We start from the raw sequence: 27,444 nt of genomic DNA, 5'->3' as shown, positions 1-27,444 counted from the left end.
CTGTGAAAGATAGATTCACCACGAGCAGGGTGCAGTGAAAAGATTCAGGACCATGAAAGTGTAAGGACCCTGTAGAATGCAGGTTTGAAATAAGAGCCAAATTCACTCATTGTGGTTGGTATTGAAATAGTGGATGGCCCAAGTAAAGCAGAAGGGCTCAGCTTCCTCTTCATTCTGTCCTCTGTGTCATGAATCGCTCTGGAATGCAAAGGTTAGAACCTGCTTTTGTATCAGAAACCAGGACCCCAGGAGAGAAAAGGAGTCTGTCCAGGAGAACTTGAGAGTTTGAGTGGAGTGGCTGGGGGGACCCTGGAGGAGGTGTCCAAGTCACTGACAGTCCCCCTGCCAGTGGCACGTTATTAAAAGGAACGTGGGGGCGCCTGGGTGGCACAGTCGGTTAAGCATCCGACTTCAGCCAGGTCACGATCTCGCGGTCCGTGAGTTCGAGCCCCGCGTCAGGCTCTGGGCTGATGGCTCGGAGCCTGGAGCCTGTTTCCGATTCTGTGTCTCCCTCTCTCTCTCTGCCCCTCCCCCGTTCATGCTCTGTCTCTCTCTGTCCCAAAAATAAATAAAAAACATTGAAAAAAAAATTTAAAAAAAAAAAAAAAAAAAAAAAAAGGAACGTGTAGTGTGATTTTTCACACGAAAAGGAAAGAAGCAAGCTGGCAGGAACGGTGGATCTGTTAATTTGATGATCCACAGAGCTGTTGGTCAATTCTGTTGTTTGCAAGATCTGTGGTGGTGCATGCTTATGAAGAACACATATAGTTTCACAAAATAACATGCAAGTCTGGGTTCATCTTTGTCTGACCTTGCTTTTAGATGGGCGTTTAGAAATACTCTTTAGAAATGGTGCTTCCAAATTTGGCAAGACGTAGATCAAGGTTTTCTGTTACGACTCTCACAGTCAAGAAAGTATAGGAGCGCTATGTTGTCTTTTAACAATTGCTGAAGGGGCTTTCCACAGTGACATCGATTATTGGGTTGATGCGACTGGAAAGCAGATTCCAGTTGTGTAGTTCTCTCCCTCATTCTAGACTTCTCCAAGAAGTCTACTCCAAGACTTCTATCCATAACCTTGAGTAGAGGCGTAATAACGCCAGCTGAAAGAGCGAGAGTAAATATTTGGCAACCGAGTCAGAATGTCACCGATTTCAGTGACAGACGAAACACATATGAAAATAATGCAATTCATGGAAAGCTTCACTCTAAGTAAAAAGCGAAACACCTTCCAATGTACATGACGAGGAGAAAGTTATGAAACCCTAGCACTCGTGGAAGGATTTGGTGTTCTCAATATGAGAAGGCTCATAAATGCAGAGGTAGCCCTGAGACTGATGGTGTCCAGGCTTCATGAACAGGACCCATCTCATTCTCTGGCTAGGAGGTCCGCGTCCACAATGATGATATCGCTTCCATGAAATAGTTCAAGTGGGCGGTGAAAAACTGGCACGAACCTGTGCTCAAGGATGTAGTAAACGTGATAGGTGAAGAATGTTTGGAGAGCCTCTGATCATCAGTTTGACTGCAAGACAAGTTAGGAAGTAAATAACAGCCATTTTCAAGTATTTAAAATGGTATTGAGAGTTGGAATAAACCCATTTTGGTAAACTGTTTTACATTACAAGTGTCAGCCCTGATGGATGGATAGTGCCCACCACAAAGACCTGTATTGAGATCTCTAAGTTTTAATCAGGTGGGGACAGGGGGATAAAAAAGCAAAGAAACAAAAATAAAATGAATTAAGTACATCTACCAAAGGCAAGAGCCAGGGTTGCCAATGACATTAGTGATGCATAGTTTGATTCATTTGTTTGGAATGGCAGACACTGTGCGGAAAAATAGTTTTCAGACTATGTGTAAGAAATTCCTTGCCTTTACTTATTTTTTAACATGTTAGATCTGCCCCAAAATGCAAAGAACAGTTCACACAGAAGGCAGTCGCCTGTTTGGTAGGCTTTTACGTGTAGGATTCCTTTAGACTTGGAGCCTCATTGATTCCATGTCCCAGATGCTTTTCATTAGAATGCAAAATGCTTTGACAAAAGCATTTTTTTCCAAGTGTGTGAGGCATCTTGTTTTTTAACGATTACTGGAAAAAAATACTTTGGCCTGAGAAGTTGCTTCTCTTTCCTGTGGAACGTGGATCATATTTCCAGTTGTAGCACTGTGGTCATTTCCAGCGATTTCCAGCAGGAAAGACCATGCCAGGGTCCTCCGATGATCACTGCAGCAGAAATGGCTAAGCACGTGGACCGACAGCACTTTCACACTGGGGCGCTGGGGACTGTATCTGCAGGAGAGCTGTATTTACAGAGACGAAGGATGGTCTTCTTTGCTAAACACTCTGGCACTGAATCCACGCTGTGTTGGAGCTCGCTGGTCTGAATTCTACGCCAGAACCTTTGAGACAGGATGCAGTGAGGGAAGCCGCTCGACCCTGTGTGCGGACCTCATGGTAGCTCAACTCCAGGCAAAGGGAGGCCTGTGTGCGCCACAGGATCTTAGCGTGCACTTCATCGATGTTGTCATTCTCACCTTACTACTGGGGTCCCCCAGCGCTCTGCGAATCACCAAGGGCCTGTTCTAGTTTACCATCTGTGTTGTGCGATGCTACACATCTCCCTGGGCTAGGGAATTAAGCGCTGGGAATGCTGACCCCATATCTACTCATCAGGTACCTCAGAATCCATCGGGGAAGTTTGACGATCCCCATGGTCCCTTCCGTTTATCTTCCCTGTGGTAGTTTGCACTGAGCCCAGCAGATGGCACACTGACTAGACGAGGTGGTATGCTTGTAACCCAGGTCTCCCGCTGTAGAGACCTACATTAACCTCTTGATGACATTTATATCATTTAGACTTCTCACACGTAATAATGCTTCATCTCCAGCACCTGGCCACCTCTTTAGTATGTGGTATTCGAGATGTCAGTGATAGACCGAGATGTTACCCACATAAAGAACATGTTCCTTTTTTAGTAGGTTGTTTTGCTAGTATTCGAAATAAGGTTGCCTTTGCTGTACTATAATGGCCTATGAAGAGATGAATTTTTTTGTACGTATAATAGCACGGTGACATTCGTATGGCTGAAATAGCTAGATGACATGATTCAAAATAATACTGTTGGGTCATACTGTCTCATAGTTCTTAGAGAATAGAATTGGCAAATATTCTGCAAACGCCTGGTGTTTTAGGATAGATCCGTGTAAAAAAAAATTTAACAGCCGATTACGGTAATGCTTATATTACAGCAGAATTGCAGCAGCGGAGTGGAAAGTTTACGCCCCCACCCCTGATCTCTGGTACACAACGTTCTGTGTAAAATTTAGCTGTATGATGCCGGGGAAGGGAAAATACTTGGCAACGGCCAGTGCTAGTCGTCACATGTTACATATGCATTGTCAGTGGCTGGGAGATAAATGTCACGAAACACTCCCCAGCCGCAAGCGCTTCTGTCCGTATTTCTGAATATTCTCTAATGATATTCATCCGATTCCTCAGGAAACGTGGCGTAGGGTGTAAAGGTTAATAGGATCCAGGTCTTCTGTTTTCAGGAATTTATAATCAGAGGAATAAAGAAGATAAATACCAAGTGCCTTTAATAAAAAGGTGAGATTAGTGAATGGCAAAAGAGAGAACTCGGGGTGGGAGAGAGGCCGGCGGAGGAAGCCGTTTGGAGCGATGCTGGGAATGTGCACAAGCAGAAGTGGAGCGAGTTCCTCCCAGAAACTCCGATGTGCATCCAGTGCTGCAGGAGGTGGTCCAGATGGTCCAGAAGGCTGGCCCACTGGCATGCAGCCTGTCCTGGGGAAGTGCTCTGTGTAGAGTCCCAGGAAACGGGGGTGTGCACTAATGCGGCAACGCGCTCATGGAGGAGAAGCCATCTAATTGTTCAGGTTCAGGCTCTGGTTCAGGCACAGGCTCGAGGCTGGGGTGCGGGGCCACACCCTGCTCTCGGAATCACACTCTGCCGGTGGAGATACGTAGGGCAGAAAAATTAGGTGTCTATTTGCTGAGTTCACAATGCAGCAAAACAGCAAAAAATCTTGAAGTCTGGGTATTTTTTTAAGTTTATTTTTTTAATGTTTATTTGCCATTGAGAGACAGAGAGACACAGAGGGTGAACAGGGGAGGGGTAGAGAAAGGGGGAGACACAGAATCTGAAGCAGGCTCCAGGCTCCGAGCCGTCAGCACAGAGCCCGATGTGGGGTCAAATTCACAAACTGCAAGATCGTGACCTGAGCCGAAGTCGGTCACTTAACCAACTGAGCCACCCAGGCACCCCTTTTTAAGTTTATTTTTTAAGAGAGAGAGAGAGAGAGAGAGAGAGAGAGAGAGAGAGAGAGAACATGCACACAGGCAGGGGAGGGCAAAGAAGGAAGTATGTGCAAAGTGATAGAGTGATTATTTGGGGAGCTGTACAAAAAGGGACAGATAAAGGACTTCTGAAAGCCCCAGAGACTACCCAAATCCTGAAACTTTAATTTATATTAAGTATGGCTTAAACTAATTCTCTTGGCACTAGGAAGTGTCAAAAAAGATTTGAGACAAACATTTTGCGGCGAAGATTGGGCCCTCCTTTGATGTACTCATGCACGAAGTGTCGTGTACCTCCTGTAAGCAGATACCTACGTGTCCTTGGGAAAATTCCCTTGCTGTCCATGGCACCACATTTTCTCAGACTTAGGCAAAGTTGCTGAGCACTGCCCCTAGAAATCACACTTGTGGAAGATCAAAGTCTTGTCTCTCAGCACTCAGACGTGTTCCTTTAATACGTACAGATCTGAAGATTCAAATGCATCCAATGGTGTTTAATGCCAACGGGTTTCTCTGCATGTAAGAATCTGAACCGTCTGACATTTTGTGACTGTTTGTTAATACTCAAGAAGAGTTTGTCAGTTGGCTTTGGAATCCACTGCCAAATAACCTTGCCTTTAGCGCAAAGCCAGTGTTATTGCCCAGAATGGAAAGAATGGAACAAACTGCATTTCTAATTCTTACGCAGGTACTGGGCATTTATAATGATTATTATTTTATTTTCAGCAATAAGTACCAATAATCACAAAGCAAATATGAAGGTTGAATATTTGGTTTGTAGATTTTCTAAAAATGTGTAAATGTGTTCCGTTTTAATCCCCAGATCAATATTGGTATTTGTACAGACACAAACCAATGCAGTGAAAAGGTGACCTTACAGTAGTGAACTCTCAGGTTGGGGAGGAGTGTGTGTGTGTGTGTGAGAGAGAATGTGACCTGATGATAGGAGACAGATCCAGGTATACAGTTCCGTTTAATGGCACGGATTCCACACCAAGGGATGCAGGGCTCTGGGTCCATAGAGTGCACACCTATAACGTGGGAGATAGCGTGTCCAGAATCTCTACGGGTGCAGTGTGTTTCTATGGAATATGGGCAAAAATGGAGCTTATTTACATTTCCAAATCACCGAATTCATTTCTAAAATCGTACAAGTGCACGTAATTGTAAGACACTCTAACACGCGTTACTTGAAAGTACATTAAAACCTTGGATTCTGAGTAACTTTTTCTGCGAGGGTTCCACAAGATGAGCAAACATTTCTAGTAAATGTTAACTTGATACACGAGCGATGTCTTGCGATACGAGTCGTAGGTGATGCCCAATGTCACGCGATCACAACTGAGCCAATGGTTCCGGAAATTCACTTTCACGTACGAGTGCTTTGGACGACGAGCATGTTTCCAGAACAAATTGTGCTCACAAACCAAGGCTTTACTGTAACTTGAAAGTTGGAAGTGTTCAGCGTTTGCGTGTGTTGGGATGTTAAGGTATGTGTGCCAGCTGACATATGACACCCTGGGTCAGTCGCTCAGAAAAGTCGCCAGTAGGAGTCAGTGTGTTTTCCGAGGGCTGTGGACCGCATGGCTCCTTACAGAATGAGAGACAAATAGAGAATTGCTCACATCCTATGAATGGATAAGGTTCCTGCTCTAAAATAGAGCGTTCCAGAAAGCACGGATAGCATCGGTACAAGTGCTGGAAGAATCCAGTTCATTCGAGAACAAGTTTTCACAGTATTCACTCTACCAGAAACACGTTCAGGAAAGCACCTGTGTCCTCTCAGAAACGTTAGACCACACCTGCTAAGACATGGGGTTTAGATGGATCTAGAAAGAGCTGCTTGGAGGAGCCTGTCCTGCTCTGAGTCCTGCAGTAGTGGGTGAAGCCTGCATCGCTGACCTGCCTGGTCCCCACGTGCTGGCCGTGTGGTGGGTGATCACCCTGCTGACCCCCAAGACTGCACACAGCAGCCTGGGCTCCCCAGGGATCCCAGCCGCGTCCCAGCCCCTCCGATCCTGCCTCTGGCAAGTTTGCAGGGAACCCTTGACCCAGGGGGAATCCAAGAAACCAGGACACCCCTTCCTGGCCTCAGGGCATTCCTGTCCCCCCCCCCCCCCCCCCCCGCCACTTGTTTCCAGCTTTCAGTCTACTTCCCTACCCATCTCCTTTTAGTTAAATTTCTTGGGCAGGGCGCCAAGGTTGGTTAAGTCCGTTAAGTGTCTGACTTTGGCTCAGGTTGCGATCTCATGGTCCGTGGGTTCGAGCCCCGTGTCGGGCTCTGTGGTGACAGCTCGGAGCCTGGAGCCTGTTTCCGATTCTGTGTCTCCCTCTCTCTCTGCCCCTCCCCTGCTTGCACTCTGTCTCTCTCTCTCTCTCTCTCAAAAACAAATAAACATTAAAAAAAAAAACTTCTTGGGCAAATTTTATCCCTCCTAACCCAATTTTAGAGAAAGATTATCAAAAGACATTCTCTTTTTTTATTTGGAGCATTCTAACTGCAATATAGTAACAGTTTATGAATGAAGACAATAATGCAGCCTTCATTATATACAGAATAGCATAAACTATAAGCCAGGAATTTTCAAAGCCTGAAGCACAAAGCAATTACCTGGCAAAGGAGGTGATACATCCAGGTGGCTGTGACCTGGCCTATTCCACTGCAGCACAAATGAAATCTCGGTTGTTCTGGAAATTCTGAAGGGTCCCTATTCCATCCTTCAGTGGTCTTCATAGGCCAATAGAATGATGTTCACTCATGGTGTAGCCTGTGGGCTCCAGAGAACCATCCGCCCGACACTGGGCAGCACCCACGCTGGCACTGAGTTCCTAATTCAGCTACTGATTCAAAACCAGTTATAAGAGTTGGGGGATTTCCCACAGTGCAGACATGCTGATTCTGCACTTGGAGAAAAGGTAGAAAATGTAACGTTCCAGAACCGTGGAAGAAATAGATTTGGTCATTCATACTTGAAGTAAAAGGAAACTTGGCAATTCCTGTAGGAGATATTCCTATATCTATCTAGCTGGCTACAGAATTAAAGATCCCGTAGAGTGACAGTTTTTACCACTCTGCCCCATCCCCGAGCCCTAGTCGGTGCTCTCGGGTTCCGCTTAGTGGCAGATTACTAAATTCACAGGTAGGATTGATCCAGAAATAAAGCAGCCCGCATGCTTGTCACTCCGAGATTTTCTTTCCACACTTGACTGAAAGCATTTCCAACTGATATTTCTCAAGAACTGAGTTCCTGATGTGATTCTGTTGGCTACAGAATTGCCTGTAGGAAACAGTGAGTGATCTGTGTTTAAGCGGAAGCCAAATGTTAACAAAGAACAAAGGAGCAAACAAACAACAACAACAACAAAAAGTGGGATCTAGGACCAACTATATACTCACATCGTTTTAATTAGTTGATACTTTGCTTTGAATTTCTTTTTTTTTTTAATCTTGTAGTTAATAGATTTTCTTATCCTTTGCTATCGTTTACACTTAGCAGAATTGTAGTAGCGAAACCCATCCAAGTAGTGGAAGACGCATGAAGTAAAGAACAGTATGTACAGTTATAAGCAGATAAACGTGGATGCCCTTCCAGTAAATGGATAATGTGGTTCTATAACACCATGGTCATGTTGCCTGTTTTAGGGTCTCCAGTGTCCACTCTTGGCTGCATGTCCCGCCCTGCTCCCCCATTCCCGTGGATGCCCACACCTTCAGGCCCTTCCAAATTAGACCTCCCCATCGCTTTTTCACTCTCCGTGGTTGGATCTTATTTTCTGTGCAATCCCATGCCCTAAGAACATTGCTGGCCAGTAGGAAATCATCATTAAATTACTGTCAGATCGCCTAGCAGGTAATGGATTTGGATATGCTTTGAAAATGGAAAGGACCTCACTGTCCACTGTCACAGGGATTTAATGGGTGACATACATTTTAGCCACTGGACAGAAGCATGAAGATAATTTGAGTCTGCACTATGCTAAGAGCATTCTATGATAGATAAAGAGAAACACTTCCTACATAGTGAATCTAACACAAAATGTGGCTACATCAAGGATAAAGAAACTCACAAAAGACATAGCACAATATTGTCATAAAGTAATAGACTCTTACCTTTGAAAGAGATTTCCGAGTATATTGAGCTCAAATTCTACCTAACACAGATTCCCCCCCTGCCCATGATATTTTTACATACTGTCAACATTCTGGTTAAATACTCTTAAGTGAAATTGTGTGAATATTCTGTATTTGTGAGTGGCTTATAATTGGTTTAAGACTTTGAATGTTTTAAAAACATTTTAACGCATGGGCTGGAAATTCGTACAAGTGAAGGTCAGATTGGTATGTGTTAGCTTCAAATCAGGAAGTCACATGGTCTACATGTATTCAAATGAGGACACAGAAGCAGCAGGTGATGCTATGGATTCTTCCTGTCAGGCCCTGAGCCAAAATGAAGTGCTTTGGAAGGACATCCTCTGTGTCCTTTTCGTGTTGAAGGCCAGATCCTCAAAAGAACAGAAATGACCACATGTCAGGGAAGAGGCGCCATTGGGAATTGTTGCTTCCACATGTGGCTGTCATCTTTTCCCTTCAATATCGAAAGTGTACAGGTACCTTCCTGACCATTAAGAGTAGCTCTGTCCCAGGTTTCCAGAAGATAGCGCAGACTCAAACTATGTGCTCTTACAAAAACTCCATTATGAAAGAGAAAATGTTTATTAAGGTCTCAGAGTGAGTCTGGCCAGGGACGTTTGTCCAAGTCAAGGGTGAGACCAAGCAGATCCTATAAATGGTGGAGGCTTTCCCATCGCTACGCACCCCGCTTACGCATCCCAGTTGCCCTGCACCCCAAGTCCCTTCTCGTGGAGTGGTGGCAGGCTTCAGAAATAACCCCCAAAGCACTTGGCATTTTTCTAGAACAACAGCCGGGAGTTAGGTGGCCCACTCCCTCTTTGAAAATTGGATTGTGTTGTTGTACATGTTTCTAGAAAGTACATGTTTTAATGGTCACCTCAAAAGTGGCTGGGATCTCTGTGGGATCTCTGTGCCAAGCCTGTGTGCTGCCCCTCGTCTGGCTCTTTTTCTAGTCGTCGTCACCCGGATTGGAAAATGGCCCCATCTCCCGCCTAACAGGGCACACTTTGCATGTGATGGCCTCTCGAGTGGCAGAGGGCTTGTGGAGCCAAGGTCAGTGTTCTGTGGTAACATTCCCAGCTTCAGAGGCTCATTCTTCAACCCTTGGGGCGCATCCTTCCTCCTCTGAGTTCTCTGCATGCATCAGGTATCAGTTTGGGGGAGGTGATCGGGCCTCTTGCCAGGATCGACTTAATCGATCTGGCCGAATGGGAAAAACCTGTCGAGGCGACAAAGAATCGACCAAATCTAGCATGACTTTTTTGGCCCGACTTCTTATAAACGTTGTTCGAGCAGGGATACCCGGCATCGATCGGGTCTGTTCCCTCTCCGTGCTGCAAAGTCACCTTGCCGATAATACACTTAGTGCAAAACCCAGGAGGACACAGTGCCGGTAAACGCTGTCAGAAGCAGAAACATAGATTATTATTTTAAATTCTTCAGAATGATGGAGTTAGCACCAATTGTTGCATGGCAACGATTTGACAACTTTCTCCACCTTGGAGGTGGTCTGCTTTGTGTAAAGCTTTGACAGCTGTGTGCTCTATTTGGGAAATAAATGAACAGGGGGAGTCAACATCAAAACACTCTGCATGGGGGCGCCTGGGTGGCTCGGTCAGTTATGCGTGCAACTCTCGATGTCAGGTAAGGTCACGGTCTCATGTTCGTGGGATGGAGCCCTGAGTCAGGATCCAAGCTGAGCACAGAGCCTGCTGAGAGTTTCACTCTCTCTCTCTCTCTCTCTCTCTCTCTCTCTCTCTCCCACCCCCATCTCTGTCTCTCAAAATAAATAATTATACATTTAAAAAAATACTCTGCCTCTACTCCTGCCTGTCCCTCCCTATCCACATCAGCTTTGAGGTTTGTATGGGTCATTTAGGAACTTGTGGTGAACGCCTTTTTCTTCGCATGCATCCCAAACCCACGTGTAACACGGATCCTTGGAATGTCAGGTACTCCTAATGCTTCCTGTTTTGTTGATCAGGCTTTCTTTGCATAGGAGAGGAAGGGAGAGGTGAGGAGGGAAGGGGCGGAGGGGACCAGGTGAGGGGAAGGAGAGTGGAGCAGAAGGGAAGGGGAGAGCGCAGGAAGGCAGGTGGAGAGCGGAACAGCCACACCGAGCCCCCCTCTTCCAAGTTCCCTCTGTGCCACGTGGCACCGTGTGGTTCTTAAAGGGGAAAAAGTGTGAAGGACGCTTGTTAAGGATGGGAAGGCAGACTGTGTGTGGTACCATCATGCTAGGTGTGGGGTCACTGCATTGGGATTTTCCAGTGGGGGAGAGAGGTGGTGCTCATCTGTGCTGCATTGGGAGTGGGGGTCACAGTCCCGGAGAGGAGTGGTCCTGGGCGGGGGTCCCCAAGAGGGCACATCGGGGGAAGGGGGGCTCCGGCGAACCTGACCTAGCAGTATGGTGCTGAAGGCAGGCCAGGGGGACAGACCTCACCCGGGGGTGGTGGGGGATGGAAGCCCATCAGACAGTGGGGGGGTGGGGGCTTTGCACTGAACTGACCTCGCACAGTTTTTGCTAACACTGGACTTTACACGAAGGGGCATGGGTGAGAAGGCTCGGGAGCTGCCAGAAGTGCAGTCAAGCCAAGGGTCACACTGCCCCACCCTGCTGCTCACAGAGAACGGAGTGCCCCTTACTTCCTTCTGCACACGGACGCTCTCTGTTACTGGAGCCTGTTGGACAACGTTTGCCAATTAATTACCTTCTCGCATTTCAGATTCCTTCCCGCCATCGCTTTTCACCTCTCCTTCAGTGTGAATGTCCGTCCTGATGGCACCTTCCTGCCTTTTCTTTTCCCGGCCCCACACACTTCCCACGGGCAAGCTCAGGGAGCTTCAGCTAACATCCATAATCCTGCTTCTCCTACACCTCCTCTGTCCTCAGGACATCCGTCCCCTGAATACTGGGCTCTTCTTCCAAGTGACTACAAGCCAGTTCAAACCTAAGCAAATGCACATGTTTGCAACTTAACGTATTTTCTGGGGCGCCTGGGTGGCTCAGTCCGTTAAACATCTGACTCTTGATTTCGGCTCAGGTCATGATCTCGCGGTTCATGAGTTCTGGCCCCTCACTGGGCTTGACACTGATGGTGTGGAGCCTGCTTGCGATTCTCTCTCTCTCTCTCTCTCTCTCTCTCTCTCTCTCTCTCTGTCCCCCCCAAATAAATAAATAACATAAAAAAAGAAATTAAGCATATTTTCTGATATTTATCTTGAAATTTCACAAACAGTTCCACGATCTACTCTCTCACACTGGAAATCCTTACCTCCCATGGTCAACATGTCACAAAACATATCAATACTAATCCCAAGTGTCTCTTCCCCTTTCCTGGCTTTTATTTGGAAAAGCGGTAACAACATAAAATCTCGGTAAGAGAAACAAGTAAAGAAAATACATGGGGAAACCATAATCGGGGAAATAACTTCATTAGCAATTCCTCTGTGTTAGCAATTTCATATTTGAAATATGACTCCCACAATTGTTGAGAACAATAAATGTGACAAAGCAAAAAAATTATATAAAATACTGTGTATAAATGGGAAAAATTCCAACACGTTATGCACTTGACAGTAAAGGTAAACAGGCTGTGAATGCAGTGCTTTCATCAGAGACTGATTCTGCAAAACGTTTCTCGGTTTTACTCGTGTCTGCAGCTGGCCACTGCGGTTCCCCGGACCCGATCGTGAACGGTCACATCAGCGGAGACGGCTTCAGCTACCGGGACACTGTGGTTTATCAGTGCAATCCTGGCTTCAGGCTGGTTGGAACTTCCGTTCGAATCTGCCTGCAAGACCACAAGTGGTCCGGACAGACCCCCGTCTGTGTCCGTAAGTACAACGTGAACGCATTTCAGCATGTGCTTCCTTTGGTCGCATTTTCTCCTGGGAGGAAGTCTTAGCACAGACGTGTGTAACCTCCAGAGTGAGACAGAATGGAGACGCGTCCCTTCACCTGTGTTGAGAGAGACGCTACGGGCAGGGCTCCTCCCTTCCTTTCCAATCCACCTCCCCCTCTGTTCCCTTCCAGCACCTCCAGAGGCTGGTCTGCAGTGAAGGTGCTCCTTAACTCCTCTCAGACAGGTAGATCCCAGGACGAGCGATGTCGTGCGCTCATTTACCTGATTTCATCACAGGGTAAACAGGGTGGAAACAGAAGGAGGGCAAAGGCACGGAGTCTGTCCGCAGGTTGACTTTCCGGAGTCCCCTGGATAGCTACATACCCCTGATCTTCCATGTTGTTTCGTATTTTTTCTTTCAACAAGAATCCAGAGTTTTGCCAGCAGTCCTTCCTTTAAAAGAAAGAGGTAGAATCTCATGGAATGATTGTCCTCAAACTTTATAACATCCAAGATAACTATCAACTAGTGTTTTTAGAAGACATTGTACTCTCTATTGCAAAATTTGTTTTACACTGATAGTCTTTTTCTCCTAGTATATTCTTTATTTTCCTGCGAATTATACAGAGGAAATATTGCTGCGGCCATAGATAATGACAGGTATCATCTAGGAAAGTGCGGTGGTAAATGGGCAGAGTTCAGGGGCGAAAGCTTTGCTTAGAAGAAAGAACCGTTGACAAGATAAACGAGGAGGAAAACACCAGTTTTATGACTGTAATGTGTTTCTTTTGAAAGGGCTTCTGAAGGATATCTTTGGGATTTGTATTGCTGTTATTTAGGACATGACATTAATGACAGTTCACTACCTTTCTAAAGATCGCACAATGGGGACTGTCAAAGAAAATGCTGTTTGAGCATGCACACTTATTTTGCTACTTTCCTGATGTTTAAATTGCTATTGGAAAAATTGATGTATATTCAGTTTATCAGCCAAGTCCCTGTAATGTTTCAAAATGAGAGTTCCACGAAACTAGCTGGTGTTTTCTAAGGGGAAGATATTCAAAACTCGTAATTGGTGTAAGAATTTTACCCCCTCTCGTTGTTCACTGCTTTATTATATAATTTGACGTTCTGTCGTGACATAAGAATACTTAGTAAGATGAAGAAAGTTCATCTTCCAGGTGTAGGTTATTTTCCATAATTATAATAAACACATTAGGTCTGCTTATGGTTCTTTGTCACCCTTTTCCCTTCCAAGTGTAAATACAGCCTGTAAGGTATCTGACAGCCGGCTTTGAGTCCATACGTGGGCACGCCTGTAAAGGTCTTGATGAGGTGTTCCAAGGTGGGGTGACGACCTGGTTGTTTTCTGACACTGCTGTGGGCCTGTCTTCCTACGCAGCCATCACCTGCGGCCACCCCGGGAACCCTGCCCACGGCTTCACCAACGGCAGCGAGTTCAACCTGAACGATGTCGTGAACTTCACCTGCAACACGGGCTATCTGCTGCAGGGCGCCTCTCGGGCCCAGTGTCGGAGCAACGGCCAGTGGAGTAGTGCCCTACCCACGTGTCGAGGTGGGGGGGGGGGGCCGGGAACAAGTTGGGGAGGGAGGGGGGAGGGAAGGGGGAGGGCTCCCAGAACGAGCCCTGCAGGCTGAGGTCAGCGGGCTGATGAATACCCCAAAGCACCCGTATGTGTGATGCTTCAAGGGCAGGACTCTGCAGGTGCTTTCACTGCTGGGAGGCGGGTGGGGTGGGGGGGGGGGGACACAGTTGGGAGAATGATGTTGAAGACCGGCCAGGTGTTCAGTCGGAACAGTCTAGGACTCTGAAGTAGGCTCCTCTTCCGTTTCCCTTCGTCGTTACCCATTCATTCATCTGTACCGTGTCTTTGGACTCAGCTTCTAGACCTGGGAGTACATTTAGGAAGTTCTCAGCTTTTAAATCTCTCTCTCTCCTCCCCCCCGACCCATTCATTTCTTCAAAAATCACCACCTAGATCTAGGCTAAGACCTGAATTTTCAAGATCTGCTGTTTTGGGGGTTTTGTATTTCTAGATGTTTGAGCTCGTATTTAAGGGTCTGCCTCCATTGCTTTCCGTGAAAACATGTCGCACGTGAAGGTGACTGGTGCTTCAGTGTGAAGGTGAGAGTTTATGGTAGTGACGTGGTACGGGAGCCAGACAACGAGTGTTCCTCTCACTGACGATCGCCCACCTCCCCACTGGGGTCCCCAGGAGGCTACATCCACATGAGACGAGAGCAGAACGGGATCCCAGCAATTTTTAAAAACAGCAATGGGAAATTTGGCTCCCAGACTGTAGATTTCTGGTCCGAGTCTATACGCGAGTGCTGGGCCCGAGCTCCAGACGAGGTGAAGTCTCCGAATCTCCCTTCCCTCTAAACACTAGTATTAGATTCAGCCCTGCAAAGCAGGCTTCTGGTTGTGACGTGGCTGGGCGTGGGGTGGGGTCTGGCCAGCTTGAAAACTAACGCGTTTACCTTATGTATTGTCATTCTTCTTATTACTATGAGTCGTGGAAGCCGGGGGCCATGGAGGAGGCCGAACAGGTTTAGAGGGCAGCTCTGAATGTGCGGACCAGCACAGAAAGCTGGCTTCCGCGTGGCATCTCGCCCCTTCGCGTTTTTGCATTGAATGCCGGGATGGTTTGGTACACCCCGAATGCTTCCAAACGCCGCTCCAAACACAGCCGAGGAGATCACCCTCACCTCTCGCAGGGAAGCGTGAGGGGTGCAGATCTGCAAGAAACGGGGGGTGTGGGCAGTGGCGGGAAGACAGAGCTGTTGGCGTCTTCACTGGCTAGGCGGCTGTGGGGGTCTAGGAGACGAGGCCGCTTGAATCGCGATGTCTTCTCCACCTGGGCGACGGGAACACAGCACAGCTGCAGCCACGATTACGCACGAATGCCCGGAAAGTTCGGTCCGGTTTGTCTGGACACAGGGGCACAGCGTGATTGTGCCTTTGATGTCTTAGGGACATCCAAACACGCCATGTTCCTGCTCCCCCAAAGCCCTTCCGTTCAACTTCGTTTAACATTTACTAAGCACGTGCTCTGTTCCAAATGCTGTGCTCTGCTCTGCCAGTAGAGAGGTAGGTAAAATCACTCATACCTTGGAGTCGATGACAACGAAGACCGGAGGTGCTCGCTAATTAGGTGGGCAGAATGTCACCCACAGCTGCTGAGACATCATCCATGTGACACGGAATATATGCTTGCCAGATGGCAGATGGGATGAACTCAGGATGATGGGATTTTCCTCGTCAAACCTTTTTTTTGGTGGGGGGGGACTGTATTCCACTTTTCTCTAACTTCTACCAAAGAAGAGGAGTGGAAATCAAATGCTGCCATTTATTCACGGTTTTCAGGGTTTTCGATACCACGCTGAAGGTCCTTTGGAAGCCTCGGGCCCAGCGTAACGCTGGGATATGTACTGACCTCTTCAGCATTAATTTTGCCTCTCTTTACCGTTCTCCATTTCCTCAAAAAATAGGAATGTACTTGAATTTTCAGGGGACTTTATTTTTTATAGCATAGAAAAGAAAGTTTTAAGGTTCACAGAAAAATTGAGAAGACGTGGATTTCCCAGGCATCCCTTGCCCACACGTGCACAGTGTCCCCCATTATTGACGTTCCCTACCAGATGGTGCATTCGCTGCAATCGGCGAATCCACAGTAACACATCTCACCACCCAGAGTCCATTCGCACCCGGGTTCACTGGTCGTGTCGTACAGTCTATGGGTTTGGACAATGCATAATGACACGTATGCACCCTGACAATGTCATACAAATAGCTGAACTGCCCTAAAAATCCTCAGTGTTCCACCTGTTCATTGTCTCTCCCCCCACTAACCCCTGGCCACTACTGATCTTTTCAGTGTCTCCATAGTTTTGCCTTTTCCAGAAGGTCACATAGTTGGAATCACACAGGGTGTAGCCTTCTCCGACGGCCTGCTCTCACTTGGTGATGTGCACTGAAGGTTCCTCCATATCTTTTCATGGCTGGACAACTCATTTCTTTCTCACGCTGAATGACGTGTCATTGTCAGGATGGACCACAGTTTATTTATCCATTACCTCCTGAAAGGCATCTTGGTCGCTTCAAGTTCTGGTGATGACAAATAAAGCTGCTATAAACATCCATATAGAGATTTTTGTGTGGACATGAGTTTTCAACTCCTTTGGATAAATACCAAGGAGTATAATTGTCAGATGTATGGTAAGAGCATATTTAATGTTGTCAGAAAGCACCACCGTGTCTTCCAAAGTGGGGGGCGCCATTTTCCGTTCCCTCCAGCAAGGAGTGAGAGTCACTATTGTTCCATATCCCTGTCGGTATTTTGGCGATGTCTGTATTCTGGACAGACTGTATTTTGGACATTCTCACAGGTGGATAGTAGCTCTCCTTGTTGCTTTAATTTGCATTTCCCTGATGACATAGGATGTGGGGCGTTTCCCTGATGACCTAGCATGTGGGCGTTTCCCTGATGACCTAGGATGGGGGCATTTCCCTGATGACGTAGGATGTGGGGCATCTTTTCATGTGCTTTTTCCCGCTGTATATCTTCTTTGGGAGGCATCAGTGAAGGTCTTTGGCCCATTTTTCATATGGATTTCTTGTTTTCTTCCTAAGTTTTAAGAGCTCTTTGTCTATTTTGGATTAATAGTCCTTTATCAGTCATCTCTTTTGCTATTATTTTCTCCCACTCTGGCTTATCTTCTCATTCTCTGGGTGCTGTCTTTTGCGGTATAGAACTCTCAATTTGTGCTTCATTTTGAAAGCTGTTCCTCCCAGTACATGTGATGAAGGGGTAGGGGGATGCCTGGTAAATGCCGTCCTACAGGTGCTGAGTGGATTGGAAAACACCGGAACATCTCCAAGGTGCCTTCTGCTCATGTTTTCCTATTTTCTATCTCTTTTGTTTGTTTCCTTCATTTATGAGCTAAGAGCTACAGTCTAGTGCACAGAGTTTACATATTTATTATAAAACCAGGGAAAGCATGGTTTCAAGGAGGACGGGCTCATAAAGGCGGTGAAGCCTTAGGGAAAAAATGTCGTAAAACTCAACAAGGTGAAGATAACAAGAAGAGCTACTTTTGAAACAAAATCGTCAGGGATTCTTTGCACCTGTTGCAGTACAACCTGATTCTTATCTCACATGGTTCCTTGAATAATTCCACAGAAAGGTTGGCAGGCCGTGTCTCACGCCAGCGCCCCCGTTGTGCTTGATCTCTTCTCCCCAGTTCTTGATAATATGTACCTCTCACATGTCTGATTTGGGTAGGTCAATGAAGTGTGGAACACCGGGTGCTCCTACAACATTTAGCTAGCTCACGGTGTGAAAGAGAGACTCCACCCAGAACTTTGGAACAGAACTCCAAGTAGTCGGTGCTGAAGTGAGTCCAGACTCCATATAGATTCCTACACAGTCTGTGTCCACTGTGGGGCCACCTCATTAGGCTTAGACTCAGCCATTATCAGGACGAAGTTCTGTGCAAGTCTGTAGCATTTGTGATCAGTCAGAAAGCTCAGGGGGCACCTGGGGAGCTCAGGCAGTTGAGCGTCCAACTTCGGCTCAGGTCACGGTCTCACGGTTCGTGGGTTCAAGCCCCGCATCAGGCTCGCTGCTGACAGCTAAGGGCCCGCTATGGATCCTCAGTCTCCCTCTCTCTCTACCCTTCCCCTGCTTGCATGCTCTCTGTCTCAAAAATAAGTAAACACTTTAGAAAATAAATAAATAAAAAGGGAAGTTCACATCCAGGACACTAGCTGTAATGCCATACCCTGTCTTTGCAAACGGGATTAGGAAAGTAAAAGAAGGTGTGTTTTTTTGTTTGTAGTTCTACCTTTTCTGGAAGAAAGATATAATACATGATATGGTTGCAGGTTTCCTGAGGAAGAATGAAAACAAATGTCTCACACCTATTTTAAGAACCAGATTATGCACATGGTCCTGGAGGTCCAAGTTCCTACATGAAAACATTCTTGGAGCTCTGTCTCCTGAATTCCAAACCTCAAAGGTCCGGTCAGTTCCGTGAGAATACCAAGTCTGACAAATTTTCAGTATCATTCACTTAGTATTTCCTTTCGTAATGTATTAATGTTTGTCTTGTGTGCAAACCTTAGACGTTTTTTCCTTTCTTATCAGAAAATTCTAAATTCAGAGAGATAAAATATAGTCCCTATGTGATTACACACGTGAAGATAAAATTAAGAAAATATGGGGTTAGTGAAATTTCTGTTATACTTAGAGAGGAATAAAAAAAAACGTCAATAATAAAAAAAAATTAACTAAAGAGGCACCTGGGTGGCTCAGTCAACCAAGCGTCTGACTCATAGGTTCAGCTCAGGTCATGGTCTCATGGTTCCTGAGCTCTACCCCCATGTCAGGCTCTGTGCTGACAGCGTGGAGCCTGCTTGGAACTCTCTCTGTCTCTCCCAAAAATAAATAAATAAACCTTTAAAATGCAATACAATATAATAAAATCACTAAAGAACCATGATGCATATGATTGCATTTAGGTCTATTAAAAATTATATATAATCACATGTTCTCAAAATTTTTAAATGGCACCATTTTCAAATTAAGGGAAATGTAAGAACCGATCCCATGTCTGTGGCTTTATTTAACACACCTCTTCTGTGGATCTACGGACCCGGGGCAGCCCGGAGTAGCTGTTGAAAGCAGGGCCCGGGGGCCCAGGTAATGTACAGCAGGTTCTCTCCAAGAGCAGGAAGAACAGAGACAGGGGGCAGGCAGGCCCCCAGCAGCTGTGCTTAGATTTCTACTTGCAGAGTATTTTCTGGGGGCGGAAGGGGAATGAGGTCTAGATTTTTCAGCATGTGACACGGCATTGCCTGTGCCCGAACAGGGCTGCATGGCTGAGCTCTCGAACTCACTCATCTTGGATACGTCAGTCCAGGGTCTGCGGTCAGTGGTCACCTTCACATCAGTTTCCTTACAGGAACACTCAGGGAAGCATGCCCTCGTCATGGGTTTCTGTGAGTTCTGCACAAACCGGGGCTTGTGAAACTTCACCAAGTGCCCAGCAAACAGGAGGGTCCTCTGTTCTTCCCACCAGGACCACATGCCTCTGAGACGTATATTCACTCAGGAAAGTCAGGCAATCGATTGTAATCAACGATAATTAATTAGTGTTTACTTTGTAGCAAACCTGAATGTCTGAATTGCAATTCACTTCATCTTTATCAGGTATTGATAAAAATGAAAACATAACTTTCATGTATTTGAAAAACAGTCATGAATTGTTCTTGTTTTGTTTTGTTGGGTTTTTTTTGCTATTTTTCTGTGACCAGTAATCCCATTTTTAAAATTTGGAATCATTCAGTTAGTGAACAAGTCCAAAAATATTTGTCTTATACAATATACTGAATATTGCATAGTTATTTTATCCTTGTCCTCTACACGTCGTGTAATTCTTTCTGTTGAAAACATTTTTAAAACATAATACACAGAACTCAAACCATTATGAGTGCTTGTTTTTTAAAAAAAAAATGTAGTGAACTAATTCTTACTCCTTCCTAACACCAACGAATTTAAATTTGCTATGCTTAAGTTACAAGGCATTATTTTCTTGTTTTCCTGTTCATGGTCAGGTTTTTATGAGGCATAAAAGAAAATGGAAGAAGCAGGAGTGAAGACCAAAAAGAAATGTAAACACAGATTTTCAGACAAAAAAAAAAAAAAATCAAAAAAATAGAAGACGGTTCCTCCCTCCCTTCAAGATTCCCTCCTTTCTTCCTCCCTCCTTCCTTCCTCCCTTCTTCCTACTTCCTTCCTTCCTCCCTCCTTCCTACTTCCTTCCTTCTTTCCTCCCTTCCTTCCTTCTTTCTTCCCTTCCTTCCTTCTTTCCTCCTTTCCTTCCTTCTTCCTTCCTTCCTTCCTTCCTTCCTTCCTTCCTTCCTTCCTTCCTTCCTTCCCCCCTCCTTCCTTTGATTGTAAATCACTGATACCACAGGAAGTGAAGTTCAGAAGTCATCAGGGCCACCCTGAGTATCCTTCTGCCTCACTCAGTAGACTAAATTGAGAGCTTGGGACTCATGTCCTGTGTTGCATGGACAGCTGTCATTGAGAGAAAGTCATCTCTTACCACCGGGTTTGATCTATCACTGAGCCCCTAGGGCAAAGGGCAGTCAGAATCTCCTGTGACCACTGTGCTTGGCAGTAGATTCAGAATTTTTATTGGAACAATTTCCTTTACATCTTACCTGGTATACTCTGCTGAGGATTTTTTGGAAGTGAAACGTCAGAAAAAATAAAAAGGAATAAGAATTATATACAGTAAAACCTTGGTTTGCAAGCATCATTCATTCCAGTATTTGTAATCCAAAGCCCTGGTATATCAAAGTGATTTCAAGAACCATTGGCTCAGTTGTGATCATGTGACATTGGGCGTCACATCCTACTCGTATTACAAGACATCGCTGCTTTATCAAGTTGAAATGTATTAGAAATGTTTGCTCGTCTTGCAAATGCTCGCAGAACAAGTTACTCACAATCCAAGGTTTTACCATATTCACTGTTTGCCAGTTGGTGTGTGATTTGGTGAATTTCAGTAAAACAATTTTTGTTTTTGTTTTTTTGTTTTTTGTTGTTTTTTTGTGAGAGAGAGGGAGAGTGTGTGTGAGCAGGGGAGGGGGCAGAGGAAGAGAGAGAGAGAACTCCAAGCAGGCACCATGCCTGCCCCAGTGCAGAGCCCAACCGGGCTTGATCTCTCATGACCATGAATTCATGACCTGAGCCAAAATCAAGATTCGGATGCTTAACCGACTGAGCCACCCAAGCGCCCCTAAAAAAAAATTCTTAATAAAAATGGAGAAACGGTATAGTAACTTTATATTCTAATGTTATGCATCAATTCTACGTGGAATCCTCACTATGTTTTCCATGTTCCTGAGTGAGGCAGGGGCTGGACTGTAGCAACGATACATGATCCTTTTCAAGAACTGGACTAAGCTTTGAACAAGTGCCCAGTCTACCCACAGAATTAAAGTTTCTGTGCTCCCTGCACGATTCCTATGCAATTTGGACACGGTTGCTTCTGTGTGGCTTTAGTTGAAGAGCACCCTAATATACGGGCTCTCTCTGCCAGATTTCAAGCTCACATCTGACTTGTTAGAATAGCTGTCCAGAAATAAAACGTGCTTAAAATGTAAACTTAAGGAAGCTACCTGAAAAAAAATACCCTCCATTTTTTTATTTAAAAATCACTTTTCAACATATTTTTAAGGTTGGATGTGAAACCTTGGTATCGTGGTGAAGTACGGTCAGAAGTGTACCAAAGACACCCATAAATGTGTATGAGTTTACAAGCACAAATAGAACCTAAAACCAATTGCGATGTAGATAATGGAATTGTTTATCGTCAAGCCCGTAGCTTTTGAGTCTTGTGTGTTTCACACAGGATTCTAAGTTTGTTAGGACGTCCCACTGTCTAGTCCCCATGCTGCCACTAAACCTCTCTGCGTTTACACCTCCTACATCTGCCACGGTGTTTTGTCCAGCACCAATGAAATGATGATAGTTTATTATCGATTTCACCTACATAGGCTTCTTCCAGTGTAACATTCAGCCCATCAGCCACCCTCCTCGCCCACATGCATGCTGTCTCTCCCTGTCATTTTCCTTTAAGGGTCTGTCACAGTGGGAACACAGTCGTGAATGTGCGTCAGACCATTGAAGCGTATTTGATCTGAGATACAGTCAGAAACAGGGCTGTCCTCCCAGACATATGGAAAACTGGCTGTCTTGTGTTTTCAGAATGTCACCTACTGCCATTTGAAAATCTGTATGTTTAGTATTTTTATGTTTATATATATGTATATATAAACACATATGTATGTTTAATGTTTATTTTTGAGAGAGAGACAGAGTATGGGTGGGGGAGGGGCAGAGAGAGAGGGAGACACACAGAATCGGAAACAGGCTCCAGGCTCTGAGCTGTCAGCACAGAGCCTGACACGGGGCTCGAACTCACAAACTGTGAGATCATGACCTGAGCCAAAGTCGGTTGGTTAACAAACCAAGCCCCCCAGGCGCCCCTCCAGTTTTTCAAGTTGTGACCTAAAGCTTAGCCTTAGCATTAACCAAAACCTAGTTTTAAAGTTTAAACAGTTTCTGTTTACTTTTCTTTTCAGTGTAAGAATTATAATGAAATTTAAAAAAAAAAAAAAACCAAAACGCTTCATCCCCCTGGCTTACCTTTCAAAGTAAATACAGATGGCAAAAATGTAGTCCAAGGCAAGCTGTCAGCTAAGAAGTCAGGATTCATCATTTATACTTTTTTCAGAAACCAAACTTTGAGAGGAGATGTTTGTGGCCTTCGTGGTTGAGATGGTTTCCCGGGTGTCTACTTATCCCCAGATCGTACTTATCCCGTTTTCTATGAATTATGTGCAGCTCTTCAGACACGTCACTCTTATCTCCATAAAGTGGTGAATAATGAAAACACTAGACCTGTAGGCCACAGTGTTGACATCAAAGATTGAAAAGCACTTTGGATTCTGTTTTGGATTTCCTACTTTGAACCAGATTCTGGATATAGAGGTTAAATTGCATGGTGCTGTTATAATCATCTCAGACACCTGCCAAGTAAAGCCTTATAATCTTTATATTGATCGCTACTTAATAAATTTTAATAAACGGACAAGTGATATAAGAAGCCTACAAGGAAATCTCTTGTGTTTAATAGAAGAATGTATTATGAAAATTGTTTCTGAGAACCGGAGACGGAATTCAGAATTCCATTATTCGATTCAGACGCAACTGAAGGCTTCAGAGATTGCCCCAGCCAAATAACAGGGTGGAATCAAATCCGTAACAAACCTAGCAAAGTATTTTAGGAGTTTCACTGTCCAGACCACCCAGGTCCCTGCTATTAGTGCCTGTGGCACGTTCTCATGGTGCCTTTTTCTTTATTTTCCCACGACCTGGAAGAAACGAATGGTCTAGTTTCTAGTTTTGAACAGCTGGAGAAATCCGTCATATTTTCCATCATCAGAGAGGTTTTACATGAAAACGTGGTGATTGCTTTGGGGTTTATGTACAGAATCAAGAACGTGGGGCAGATGTTGATTCCAGCACACGACAAACTAGGGCCGGTTAATGAGGTGGCGTCTAATGAGACAGTGCACAGGCACATGACCACGCTGGTCTGGATGGAGCAGGATTGAGAGGCTGAGTGCTTTGCAGGGTCCTACAGTTTGAAGCGCGGAAGTCCTACAGTTGGAAATTGAATCGCTCTTAGAGACTGAAGGTGGAATACATTGGATCCAATAATTAGCAAATCATGTTTCAAAAACTGGCATTATAATATTTCATTGCTCAGGTTATCTATGCACTCAGTATTCAGATGAGGGCAATATTTGTGTCTGACTGCAGCTGTTTAGGACTAATTCAATAGGACAGGACAGAAAGAATGCACGAGCAGATTTAGGGCAATGTTGGATAAAATGGACTGTTACTACTCAAAACAGTTTGAAAGAGAATACATGTTGAAAAGCGGAAATCATAGGATGTGCTATTTGTAAATTTTTTTTAACATTCATTTTTGAGAGACAGAAAGAGACAGAGCATGGTGCGGGAGGGGCAGAAAGAGAGGGAGACATAGAGTCAGAAGCAGGCTCCAGGCTCCTAGCTGTCAGCACAGAGCCCGACGCGGGGCTCGAACCTACTTGAGCCCAAGCCAGAAGCTTAACCAACTGAGCCACCCAGACACCCCGGATGTGCAATGTTTTTTGTCTCTCTATGTTGCTCAAATATTTTTCCAGATAACTTCTCCAAGAATAAAGATTATGTGTAGAGAAGAAGCTCCATACATAGCCTCTACAGAATTTTTGGAAGCTAAAATTTATAGCAGTTATTCTCCAAAAACAAAAAACAAAAAAAGACAGTGGAGGGGATCCCTTTGGGATTCATGTTATCAAGAAATACTCATGCATTTTTATAAATATGCTTTACTGGACAGGTAATCAGGAGCCCTAATCCTTACTTAGTTCTAGAGTGACCATCCTTGTGACCTCAGGCGTGCCACTGATCATTATATTAATGTCTTCCCTTGCCCTCTGACACACCCAAGGGTCCCCAGGGAACACACTTTGTGCCCCCTCTTGAACTCCTCCCTGCTGGGCCAGTGTCTAGGGCATCTCGTTCCTTCTAGCTGATGGAATTTAGTTCTGCATCACGTTTTAATACCTGGACCTCAAGTCCACCCGTTGGCTCCCGGTGTGTTGGTTAGTGACAGCTTAACACCAGATGAAGAGCTCCACCGTGAGATACTGATTTCTCTCCCAGATATTACCCTCTCCTGGGCTCCACGTGGCAAACATAGAAGGTCAGGTCTTTGCAGCAGGTCTGGCTGGTCGTCATCAACCTCGTGGGTCATTTCACATGTGAGGAGAACATTGAAGGAATTTGATCCCCTCCACCCTGCTGACAGCTCACGGTTGCAACTCACGCGGGCCTGGGCCCATGGGACCCCGAGACGGGGATCCCGTGCAAAAGTAGAGGAAGGACCTGGATGGAAGAGCTGTTCGCAGACACCCGCGAATTCTTCCGGCGGGCAGCCCGCCTTCCATGTGGCCAAGCACACCCTCGTGCGACCGCGGCACGGGCCATCTCAGAGCCCCTTGTGGCATAGACTGCTAAATCAAGTTATTCCTACCCCCAGCAGAGATACACAGCCGAATCTCCTACTGGAGCCTCCGAAATAAATCAGAAGGAATGGAAATGGATGTGTCTGACTGCAGCTGCCCAGGAATGATGTGATAGGACAAGACCGAAGAAATGTACGAGCAGATTTAGGGTTTTGTAGACGTAACTCTTACAACATAAGGAACAATTCAGTTTTCTCCATTGGCGCTCAGGCAACGATGATCATTGTGAAGCATTTTTACTTCTTCATAAAGTGAAGCACCTTTGAAGGGTGATGAAGTGGCTGAAAGAAAGGGAAGGTGCCTGGGACTCAGCACTCTGGTGCTCCTTCTAGATGATTCTGTGCAGCCCAAGTCCCACAGTGGCTGCTGGTAATGAGGGCACTCCTGTCTCTCCTCCGCATGGGCAAGAGGGGCCATCGGGGAGAAACCAAGCCCAGGGTTTCAAAGCCGTTGGGCATGAAAGTCGAGTAATCTAAATCCTTGTCCTCTGGCCACGGAGGAACTCAGACAACAGCCCATCCCTTGGCCTTCAGAGAGAAGGAGGCAGTTGGGATCTCAGCATCACTAATTACTACCTCTCTGCCAATGGCCTCCCTCTTCTCCGTGTTCTCATCTCCAGCTGGGTCCTTCTGTTGAGCTCTGGACCCTGCATGGCAGTTGCTCTGTACATTTCCTGTTTCTCATCCACCACGCGATTGGCCTATACCGAAGAAAGCCGGGGCAAAACACGAAAGTACGGAAGAGAAAAGTAGGAGCTCAACCAGGGCGTGCGGAGTCCTGTGAAGCACTGGGGATCTGCTGGGTGTCCTGGTGGAGGCGTCCGGGACCTGGCTCACTCCGTCCACGACGGAAGACCCTGATGCCATGTTTCAGACTGGCTGCCGAGAGGAACGTGGACGGGAACGGGAACACAGAGTGTCTGCGGCATGCCGGCCAGGGAAGCACTTTGCTGCTTATGAAGGTGTATCGCTAGCAAACTATCTCTGTCTCCTGGGCTGGACACACAACTCGAAATGCCAGGTTATAAAAAATCATCAGTCTTTCTAGTACGTTAGACTTTCTCCAGGCGGGTAATCCCCGCTATGTCAGTGGGTCCGGTTATAATTTTAGCGTGCGGTGTTTGCCGTGCTCCATACACACAGGCTTTTTTGGCTCAGGAGAACTTGAATCTTTCTTCTCTCAGCTCAGGACTGTTCTAAAAAGCATCGACTACGATGTGACAGCACTCAAAGGGGTCTTTGTAATTGTCCATTCTGCCCTCCACCTTGCTTACTACCAAGCGGAAATCAAATGCACAGATAAGGAAAGGCTTTGCCCCCAGCCACTGGGACCCGTGACGTGCACCGACTGCCTGAGAATTAGTTCAACAGCCCCTTTCTGAGCCAGAAATATCTGGAGAGAGTGCAGCTTTCACGGCAGCTGTGTCATTCACTGGTGTGGTGGGTCAAAGCCCGAGATAATCAGGGGTTCTTTCTTTTCCTCTGCACCTGCGAAAGCACATTGCTAATTCCCTTACAGATGCCAACAGGCATTCAGGCTAATAGAGTGCCATTCGGATTAACCAGAGCATGTCCTGAGTGCCACAGCGGACTGTTTCACTGCGGGGCTGTTTCTAAAGGGGGAAGAGGCTGAAATCAGAGGCTGGCTTGATTTACATTTCTATTAAGCGTTGATGGAAGAATTGTCATTTTTGTTTGCATTCCACATATAGCAGAAATTACTTTAGGCACACATACTGAAGCATTAATTAATGCAGGCAGGGGGTGGGGGGCAGGGATTAGCGTGTCACCGACTGTCCTGAAACATTACATGCGAATAAGAATATTTAAACTAAACTAATTTCCGCGGGTTCTGTTTTAACATTTTCCTGACATAAAATCTTAACCAAGAAAACCATTTTTAGACTTGATATTGAAGAAGTCTGTTATTAGGAAATAAATACAGGGAATCGGTCTCGTGTTGTAAAAACTGCCGTAGTAGCAGGTACATTGCTTGACAGTTTTTGAAGCATATTGGCCCCCAGCAGTAAGTAGAATTTGTCAAGGGAAGAACATTTATGATAAACCTCAGCTGTGATGGTGTCATCTTCCAGCCTTTCTAAAATGATGAGTGGGGCCTCTTTGCAGATCTGTTTTGCTTATAAGTGTATCTAAATGATGTGTAACTTTTTCTTTTTCCCCTAGTGGTGAACTGCTCAGATCCAGGCTTTGTGGAAAACGCCATTCGTCATGGGCAACAGAATTTCCCTGAGAGTTTTGAATACGGAATGAGTATCATGTATCATTGCAAGAAAGGATTCTACTTGTTGGGATCTTCTGCCTTAACCTGTACGGCAAATGGCTTATGGGATCGGTCTTTACCCAAGTGTTTGAGTAAGTGAGGGGTATCTTGGATTCTTGTGCCACAGAGCCCTGTAAGACCATGAGCAGAACAAAAGAGAAAAGAAAAAAA

At 45.7% G+C, this 27,444-nt stretch overlaps 1 protein-coding gene across 5 annotated transcripts in view; it reads left to right on the top strand.

The window, feature by feature from the left end:
* Positions 1-27,444, top strand: part of CSMD1 (CUB and Sushi multiple domains 1) — a 2,016,488-nt gene that overhangs the window by 1,944,997 nt on the left and 44,047 nt on the right. For all 5 annotated transcript variants that reach the window (XM_058719853.1, XM_058719852.1, XM_058719850.1 and 2 more), the window contains 3 exons: positions 12,115-12,288; positions 13,699-13,872; positions 27,177-27,365. In XM_058719853.1, coding sequence (XP_058575836.1) covers positions 12,115-12,288; positions 13,699-13,872; positions 27,177-27,365 — 537 coding nt within the window. The remainder of the gene's footprint in view (positions 1-12,114; positions 12,289-13,698; positions 13,873-27,176; positions 27,366-27,444) is intronic.

This window comes from Neofelis nebulosa, chromosome 3, assembly GCF_028018385.1.
Source record: "Neofelis nebulosa isolate mNeoNeb1 chromosome 3, mNeoNeb1.pri, whole genome shotgun sequence".
In the NCBI taxonomy this organism is placed as follows: Eukaryota; Metazoa; Chordata; class Mammalia; order Carnivora; family Felidae; genus Neofelis; species Neofelis nebulosa.
This window is presented reverse-complemented; position numbering and strand designations above follow the sequence as displayed.